This window comes from Trachurus trachurus, assembly GCF_905171665.1.
Source record: "Trachurus trachurus genome assembly, chromosome: 2".
Lineage (NCBI taxonomy): Eukaryota > Metazoa > Chordata > Actinopteri > Carangiformes > Carangidae > Trachurus > Trachurus trachurus.
In genome coordinates, this window is record NC_139914.1 from 8,829,804 (window position 1) to 8,839,431 (window position 9,628).

The following is a 9,628-nucleotide window of genomic DNA, read 5'->3' on the forward strand; positions in this document are numbered from 1 at the left end:
ATGGTTTTTTGGTTCTTAAATGTGAGTTTCCAGGAGTTAATTTGTCTTTTATTCATTTTTTGTCTGCTCTTTGCAGGGAGATGTTGGTTTCCGTGGATTACCTGGTTTACCCGGACCTCCAGGCGAAGGACTCCAAGGCCCTCTGGTACTTGATAACTTTCACTTTTTACCTTATTTCACTTCTGTGGAAAAAAAATAGTTTTTCTTTTTCGATTTGTAACTCAGAAAAAAAAGCAGACTTTATATTTCCTTCCCACAAACAAGTTTCAAGGACGACATCTTACTATTTCACGTACAACCAGATGGTGCAGATTGAGTCATACCCTCTGAAGAATTGCGCCTTTGCTGCAGTCAGTCAGTTTGCCACATTGGAAAAAAGAGCGTCTGTGTGTGTGTGTGTCCGTGTGTCTGTGTGTCTGTGTGTGTGTGAACATGCCCACCACAGGGGCCTGATATTCAAAGGCTGCCAGTTCATTCGTTCTGGGTATTTATCATGATTTCTTCCCTAGCAGCACTCTGACACGTTGGTGCAAAGTGTGAATCTCCATGGGCATATGTGTCTAATGAGAAGCACTTGGTCCAACAGGCCTTGGTGAGGAAACACCCAGCACCCATATGTCCTGTAAATATCACATCCAGATTCCCCGCAGGCCTCAGACCAGCACCGTCTCTGTTGCTGCTGCTGCTGCTGCTGCTGCTGCAAGTCCAAGTGCTGTCACAGACTGTAAGATTTAATTGAGGACTCAACTAAAGCCATCAGATGGGGGGAAAGAAATGCACATCGTGTTGGCAGACTTCTGTCCTTATGTCGAGAAAATTAAATTGTGATATCAGAAATTCGTGACTCAGTATTAAAACCCTCCTAGAGACCTCATCAGGCTTTTTCAAAGTGTGTTTCACATCATTTCACAGCTGGTCAGGAAGTGAAGTCATTGATTACACATGTGCTGCATGGCTGTTTTGTGCCAATGGACCAGAAACAAGCTCTTGGGTTAGATTTTACACAATAGGATCCTTTTCTATCATCTTATCAGGTGATTTTTAATGGATATGAAGCGTTAAAATGTCCATAATAACCTGTCCCATATCAGCAGCCAATATAATCATAAAAAAAGATAATTAGCTGGGTTTGGTTGTGTTTTTTTTTTTAATTGGCACCCATGGAGGAGCAAATCGTACCTACAGCAGCTAACAGGTTAATTTCATGTCCAACATTCACCCCTGTACATAAATAATGGTGGATAGTTCTGCTGTTGTTTCACTGAGGAGACATTTAAAGGATACAACCAGAAGAAAGGAAATTGTTGACAATGATAATAAATACTTTCTGAGGGGATTTAGATGATTTTAATCGGATTTAAAAAGGTCTAATTTAGTGCAGTATCTTTTGTACTAATTAGTAATTACATTAACAAATGAATGATTAAATTCTCTGCAATTAAATTAAGATTCTTTGGAGACAAAGAAGCTTTAGTAACAAAAACAAAACAATCCAGAAGTGGCCATTTGAATATAATCTCCAAATAAATCTATTTATTATCTGCATAACAAGAACAACAGGACTTACTGGTACTGTATGTCGGACATTCATCTAACTTAAATGTACAATATGTAATTTCCTGCCACTAGAGGCCTCTGAGTCTGGATGGAGGTTGGTTGGTGACGTGGTGTTGGTCATGGTTGGTCATTCATCCTTCATCTGGTTAAAACGACTGAAAACAACCAAGATTTAAAATATGTATCATAATTCATAAATATCATAATGACAGGACACAAAACAGTTTTGATGCTTGTAGCTGGAAAAAAGTGAGTGGAAACATTTAAAACAACAACAAACTACACAAATCAATGAAATACATAACATTGGTCCAGGAAATCTTAGACATTTCAATTCAGACAAGTAGAAACCGAAATGGATCAGACATCAGCAGCTGAATCATAATAAAAGTGAGTGGGACTCATCGTTGCAGTTCTTCTCGCAGCTTATAAACCTCACAGCCACTTGTGACCTGCTCTGACGTCATGAGCAGCCCAGATCTCTCAGAGTGTCTGTCTGGGGCAGCAGGTCTGCTCTCTTGTCTCGAGTTGAGCCCAAACATTGGACAAGCACCTTTTAAGTTTTAATGCACCACATCTCTGGACCTCCTTGAAGATCTGCTCCAACTCTCTGTCTGTTTTTTAAAATCCAAGGCTGAAGTCTCTACACTGTTTTATCCTCCTGTTTATACAGATTCATTTCACCTTTAACTTATTTCTATCTTCTATTTTATTAAAATTTCTGTTCACATCACTATTCAACAGAACCATGTCTTTCATAATGCTTTGCCTTACAGGGTAACCCTGGGCGGCCCGGCCCACCAGGGCCAACGGGACCTCAGGGACAAGGAGTTCAAGGGCCAAAGGTTTGTTATTGATTCTGATGCTGAATTATATCTGAGAGATTTTCACTTTACCAGCATATTCCTCTTACTTAACCAACCTCATCTTGTCTTGATTCAGGGAGAGCAGGGTTCCCAGGGCGTGACAGGACCGAGGGGGCAACCTGGAGAGGGTTTTCCAGGAGCTAAAGTGAGTTTTGGTCTTTTATTTTTTATTTTTTAACTTAGTTTTTATTTCATACATACAGAATCATAATCATCATGTTATCTGCTGTTTTCTCAATTTTTTCAGTACAACACTACATGTAATTGCAGTTGTAGTAGTATTTGTAGGAGACTACAGTAGTAGAGCCAGCGTTGGGTCCCTTTCTACCAAATACTTTATTAAAGTGTTTCAAACTCTTCTTCCCAGAATGTTTTCAGTTTTCAGGCAAAACCAAAATATGTGTGTGTCTGGTTGCCAATGTGTGGGCAGCAACTTCTCAGCACAGTGCCAAATTTTTAGCCATAATTTCAGGTGTGTGAAAGGACCTCCTGATTACCTCCCATTTAAAATTAAATTCCCTCCACAGAGTCGTATTAGCTGCGAGTTTTGGTCTTTTTAAAGCCGACCTATGTGTGTGTGCGTGTGTTTTATGTTCTGATGGCTGACATTTTGCCGTGACAGGGTGACCGCGGCTCGGCAGGAGAGAGGGGGCTGAAGGGAATCAAAGGAGACCTGGGCGATTCAGGGACCCCTGGGCAACCGGTGAGTGAAGCCCGCTCCCTGTGTCGCTGGCTGCCGCTTTGAGAGTTTAAAACCTTCCTCTGCTCTGTGGAAATGTGATTTATAATGTTCTGATCATTCAAAATCTGTCAAAACCTGTTGTTTCTCATCTTAGGGCCGATCTGGTGTCAAAGGTGAAGCTGGACTCACTGTGAGTCTCTTCACTTTGTCATGATTTATTCTAACACATAGTGAGGATTATTCCTGTTTTCTATTCAACATGAAGCTCATACAGTGTTTGTCTTTTTGTTTCAGAGAGAGGACATCATTCGAATGATCAAAGAGATCTGTGGTAAGGTTTCTCATGATCCTTTCAATATTACTTCCACCTCTCGGTATCGACTGTGTTGCAAGAGAAGCTCTGGTTTCTGAATCGGAGCCGCTCTCGTCTTATCTGTGGATCATCAGATCAGATTCCAGAGACTGAACCTCGTCAAAGTGACACGTCGGTCATGAGCTCATGTTTTCATGTGATGTGATTCCAGGATGTGGGATCAAGTGTAAGGAGAGGCCCATGGAGCTGGTGTTTGTCATTGACAGCTCGGAGAGCGTGGGCCCGGAGAACTTTGAGATCATCAAGGACTTTGTGAACGCGCTGGTCGACCGCGTCACCGTGGGCCGCAACGCCACCAGGATCGGCCTGGTGCTGTACAGCCTGGAGGTGAAGCTGGTCTTCAACTTGGCCCGCTACATCACCAAACAGGACATCAAGCAGGCCATCAGGAACATCCCATACATGGGAGAGGGCACGTACACGGGCACGGCCATCCGTAAAGCCACGCAGGAGGCCTTCTTCAGCTCGCGCACGGGAGTCAGCAAAGTGGCCATCGTGATCACCGACGGCCAGACGGACAAACGGGAGCCGGTGAAGCTGGATATCGCGGTGCGGGAGGCGCACGCCGCCAACATCGAGATGTTTGCTCTGGGGATCGTGAACACCTCAGACCCGACGCAGGCCGAGTTCCTCAGAGAGCTGAACCTGATCGCGTCCGACCCCGACACCGAGCACATGTTCCTCATCGACGACTTCAACACCCTGCCAGGTGAGAGGAGCGCAGCCTCCGAAGGCGTTTTAGTGTGAGCAGGAAATCATCACCCTCATTGTTTTAGGTTGGGATATTGAAGATTTAAAACTCTCTCACAGTTTTTGTCAGTCAGTCAGAAAATGTATTGCCATGTCAACCAGTGACAAGGAATTTGTCTTGGTTTGCTCTCTAATACATTTCATGTTGATAGACCATGTAAAACCATATAATTACAAGAATATTTATAGCATAAAAGTGGGATGAGATGGGATGAGCTATGTTGGTAATTTTTCAAAACAGAAAAAAGTGGTTGAATCAGCTTATACTACTGTGTGATTTTTGTGTATCTTTGGGCCCAATATGTTAATAAAGTAGGTTAAAGTGAAAGAAATAATTGTCAGATCATATAGATGAAAAAAAAGAAGATACCAAACATGGGTGTTTTGGCATGTTAGCGTTTCTTACTTGGCACTGAGCATAAAGTGCACTTGAAACTAAATGTAAACATCTCTGTGTCTCTGTCTCTCAGCTCTGGAGTCCAAGTTGGTGAGTCAGTTCTGTGAGGACGAGAACGGGGCCCTGATATACAACAGAGTAACCAACGGCTACAACGGCCACAGGAACGGCATCAACGGCAACTATGCCAATGGTGGCCATGGTTACCGGCCTACGACTGAGCAGGAGACACTGAATGGCCGACACCATGGTGGCACCAGCACCAGCACCAGCACCAGCAGCCACGGAGGCCGCGGAGACACCAGCCACCACGGCAGCACAGGCTCCAGCACAGCACATGTATGTGGATTAAGAATTAATATTCACATACTGTATATTTATATTTCTAAATTTAAAAAAATCTATATTTAAAGGCACCAAGTGTTCAACAGTGTTTCTATGGGTTTGTCACCATCAGGGTGGAGGAGGTCAAAACGTGCACACTGATATAACACGCTGGGGAACCGAGCGCGGGGACACATTTAACCGTGAGAGCGACCTCAGACCGGTGTCGCCTCCCAGAGAAGACTCCAGAGGCTCCTCCTCCTCCTCCTCATCATCATCATCATCTTCTACAAATGTCACCATATCATCGTCAGGTGGATCTGCCCCAAGGCCAGCTCTCCCCAAAGGTACGGGCAGTCCATCATACCTCTGGAGTTGTACTGCAATTTTTTTGTGTGCAAATGTCAGTGCGATGTCAGTCTGATCATAATTACAGAGAGACATCATCACCAAAAAGAAAATAAACAAGGGGAGCTGTTTCCTGTAAATGACGCAGGCAACACGCAGGATGAATCACAACGAAAAATGCCACTAAAGAGGAACTCTGCTACATTTTCACCTTAATGAAGCAGCTTCAGAGTAATTGTGATGGTTAAATAACTTGACTTGTTAGATCAGAGCCTCCGACCCGGTGTCCCAGCTCTCGTCTCTACGGCACCGCAACACAAACGCGCCCCGTAACCGTAATCTCTTGTTTATGACAGATAAGACTACACAAATATACACATTGTAATGCGTATATACAGTATGATTAATCAAACAACAGCTTGTGTGACCTCCACGATGAATGAATGAATGAATGAATGAATGTGAATGCTGCATTCCTCCAGCACTGAACAGAAAGTACAAGAACTGTTTTAAAAACCAGTGTAATTTAAAAAGAAATACCGACATACCTGAAGCAACTCGGGTACAGTCAGCACACGTCCAGGTATTTTCTGGTCAAAGCAGTGGATAAAACTGTGCTTTACTGTATTTTTTTACTTTACGTTTAGTTTAAACTCAATCTGGTCTCTGGTTTGATTTAAACCTGCAGCATCAGACTGACTCTGAATCAGAACCAGGTTTACAGCCTAAACAGCTCTCCCATTTTATGAATTTGCTTTGCATAATACAAAACAGTATGATATAAAAATATATACCAGGATAAAACAAAGCAAGCAACTGCAAGTCCATCAACCGCATCCATCCATTAGCTGCACCGCATGGAGGCTGGAGCCAATTACAAGTGAGATGGCTTCAGTATAAACATATTTTTTCTTTTTTACAATAGTATATTTACAATAATAATACAAATATGTACATGTGGATTTCACAGCATAGATTTCTGAAATGGGAATGTGGATGAAATGATAGGAAACAGGGCTGCAACAAAAACCCCAAATAGAAGCAAACTGGAGCTGATAGAAAGAAAGAAAATGTGCTGCTGGCAGAGGAGTTATATAAGAAGACGTTAGCATCACAGTGACGAGTGAAGTGCAGATGCTGAGGATGTTTTTCGCCACTGATAAATGTACAGAACAGGAGGAAAATCTATGTAACATGCAAGTAAAAAGTACGATCCCCCCATTCTGGATGGCTTAGATAACCTATTATCCAGTTTGCTGGACTTATTGTGGTTCGTACAACTCATCTCCTGAAAATGTGTGCTCACCTCTGTGTGTACTTCAGGGGCTAATTAACTTCACTGACCTCTGCAGATGTATTTTTAACTTATATAACCTGTTAAATGGACTTTACCTTTTGAGTTTGCTGCGCAGAGCAAAAGTGAAGGTTTTTTTAACCAGTTCAGTCTCAAGGAGGATTCGAAAAGCTCCGATCGCTTTATTCATGTCTAAAGCTTCAACTCATACTGTATGTGAGTGTGTGGGATATCTATATCTATCTATAAGATAGATTGCAGATTGTAAGGGCTTAGTACTGTTGTAAGGTTTAATTTGTTGATACTTGACTGATGAAAATTATATTATACAGCTAGATAATTGATAAAACAAACTTGTATAGTGTTTCTACAACCTTTCCCTGTCACAATTATCATTTTCAGCTGCAGTTCAGCTCATTCTTGTCGTGTTTTTTTTTTTTTTTTTTTTTAAATGCAGCAGGTTCAAGTTAGTCAACTGTGGTTAAAGCTTCCTAAGACTCACTGATATCAGGCTTTTGTCATTAAAGGGAAAGGGTGAAATCACCTTTTCTGCCCAGGTCTCCACAGCGGATGTGAGTATTTATAGGCTCTGATGTAAACACAGCACCTGGGCGCACAGGCTAATTTACGAGCCACCTTTTTTTTTTTCCTCCATGCTCTGACATCTTTCAGAAACACTGACACCCTGAACACACCTGCTGTCTCCTGTTCATCATGCTGCTGTTAAACACCACAGAAACACTGCAGCTGCACCGCGCTCGAGGTTGAAAGTGTTAAAAACACACAATCACCGATCAAAAACGTCTCACTCTGCTGGTCTGAGGACACATTTACAAAGGTGTTGGATGAGTTGGGTCTGTGTCACCTGTTTGTTCAGCAGCTCACAGCACAGTTTTCCTCTACATCTGTGTGTGTGTGTGGTTTTTTTTTACCCACAAAAGGGAAGAGATGACTCAGTGTGTCTGTAGCTGATGCTGCAGAGGGAACCCGGCTTTCCTTAATGCAGCCTTTTCAAAATAAAACATTCCCTGAATCTGCAGCAAACACAGGGAAGGCAGGAGTGTTAAAAGCTTATGGCCCCCCGACCCCCAGGGTTATGATGATAGGTGCTTTTGTGATTGACAGACCCTGTAATGAGGTCGGGTAGGTGAAGAGTTGCAGAGGTCAATGACGACAAGCTGAGACAGCAGCACAGCAGTGTTGTTTTCACCTTGTGTGGAGACGCCTACTTTAGCAGGAAGTACAACAACAGAGCGGGTTTCAGGACTGGTGTGATATTAATCCATGGAGCAGTGGATTAACGTTATATATCATGTACGATGTTACAATGTGTATATTTGTGTAGTCTTATCTGTCATAAACAAGAGATTACGGGTTACAGGGCACATTTTTGTTGGTTTTCAGCCAAGAGACATTAGGTGGAAGGCAGAATGTAGCATAGTTTAAGGGATAGTTCAACATTTTGGCAAATTGGCCCATTGCCATAATCCCTATCGGTGCAAGATATTTTTAGAATGGCGGAGCAGAGCCGTGAGCTGCTCAGAGCTACACTACGCATCATTCGCGCCGCCGGCACAAATTTGCGTCCATTCGCGTCTTTACATTGACTTTGTATGTAATCTTATCACGCGAAAAATTAGGGATTATGGCAATGGGCCTCTTTGCCAAAATGTTGAACTATCCCTTTAAGGTAAAAAAATCCTGCATAGTTCCTCTCTAAACTGCTGTGATCCTGCTTGAAGGTACAAGTATAACCTTAACTTCTTTTCTAAAAACATGCCAGCTAGCCTGATCCTCCAGTCAGTGCCCCTGACCAAAGGCACTGGCTCATAATCTGGAGTTGGTCCCCGGGCGCTGCACCGTGGCTGCCCACTGCTCCTCAGGGATGGGTTAAATGCAGAGAAAGAATTTCACTGTACTAGCTGTATATGTGACAAATAAAGTACCTTTACCTTTTTCCTTTTTTCTGCGTGTGCAGAGACCGTGCCGCTGGACCCTCGCTGCGGCCTGGTTCTGGACCAGGGCACGTGTCGGGACTACAACATCCGCTGGTATTACGACAAGCAAGCCAACGCCTGCGCCCAGTTCTGGTACGGAGGCTGCAACGGAAACAAGAATCGCTTTGACACAGAGGAGGAGTGCAAGAGGACGTGTGTGATCGCCAGACACGCTGGTACACTCTCATGATTCATCCCTGCTGCCACCACTTCAGAATCATCTAGTATGTCATTCACAGCCTCCCTGTCATCCTGCTAATGTGTCATTTTCTTTGATATTTTTTTCTTTTCCTTTTGTAATTTCCTCTGCTGAAATGGGGGCAGAACAGTCTCATTATTATTTCCAAATGTTTGAGTATTGGCTCTTTTCTCCAGAAGGCTGAGTGAAGGCATCTGCCATACATCTGCTGTAGATACTTCAAGGAGGGGCAGCTAATTCCAGTCTCTTTCACAGGGTTATGTAAGGTTTTTTTTGTTTCTTTTTTTGCATAATTCTCAGGCATCTACATACACTGATGTTCCACATCACTACTACATTACGTATAGTTCCTGTCTCAGCGTCCCCTCCTATAAAACCGTATTGTTAAATCCCCCTCCTCTGAGTACAAAACAAAAGAGCCTACTTTTGATATATACCTCCATTGTTTTTTTGTATTTTTTATAAAAAGCATCTAGTCCAGGTGACACTTCTCAGGAATACAGATGAGCACTCAGAGCTCCCTGGGGATCCCCACACCTATGGGACATGATCTTTATTTTTTATTTTTTATTATTTTTATACACAGTCTGTGAGTACTGGGAAGGTTTCTCAACATGATCAATAATAATAATAGTAACGCCAGTGCCTTATCAAAGTCACAGCCATACATACATTCAATCAGTCAATCAATGCGCCATTAAAAAAAATAACCTATCTATTAGTTATTAATTTCTTAAGGGATATTGGTGTTTAAGCATAATCACAGTAACCGATAACACGCAGCCTCTTATATCAGTAAAATATAGTTTGTTGTGTTTTTATATGAATTGCATTTGAATGT

General features: G+C 42.6%; 1 protein-coding gene across 1 annotated transcript in view; it reads left to right on the plus strand.

Moving 5' to 3' along the window:
• Nucleotides 1-9,395, plus strand: part of LOC310996397 (uncharacterized protein) — a gene marked incomplete at its 5' end in the record, with an annotated part of 28,956 nt that extends 19,561 nt beyond the window's left edge. The window contains 10 exons of the mRNA XM_083985772.1: nucleotides 77-145; nucleotides 2,334-2,402; nucleotides 2,500-2,568; nucleotides 3,046-3,126; nucleotides 3,260-3,295; nucleotides 3,400-3,436; nucleotides 3,630-4,187; nucleotides 4,699-4,964; nucleotides 5,083-5,296; nucleotides 8,570-9,395. Of these exons, the coding sequence (XP_083841898.1) occupies nucleotides 77-145; nucleotides 2,334-2,402; nucleotides 2,500-2,568; nucleotides 3,046-3,126; nucleotides 3,260-3,295; nucleotides 3,400-3,436; nucleotides 3,630-4,187; nucleotides 4,699-4,964; nucleotides 5,083-5,296; nucleotides 8,570-8,778 (1,608 nt within the window). The 3' untranslated portion in view covers nucleotides 8,779-9,395. The remainder of the gene's footprint in view (nucleotides 1-76; nucleotides 146-2,333; nucleotides 2,403-2,499; nucleotides 2,569-3,045; nucleotides 3,127-3,259; nucleotides 3,296-3,399; nucleotides 3,437-3,629; nucleotides 4,188-4,698; nucleotides 4,965-5,082; nucleotides 5,297-8,569) is intronic.
• Between the last annotated feature and the right edge of the window lie 233 nt (nucleotides 9,396-9,628).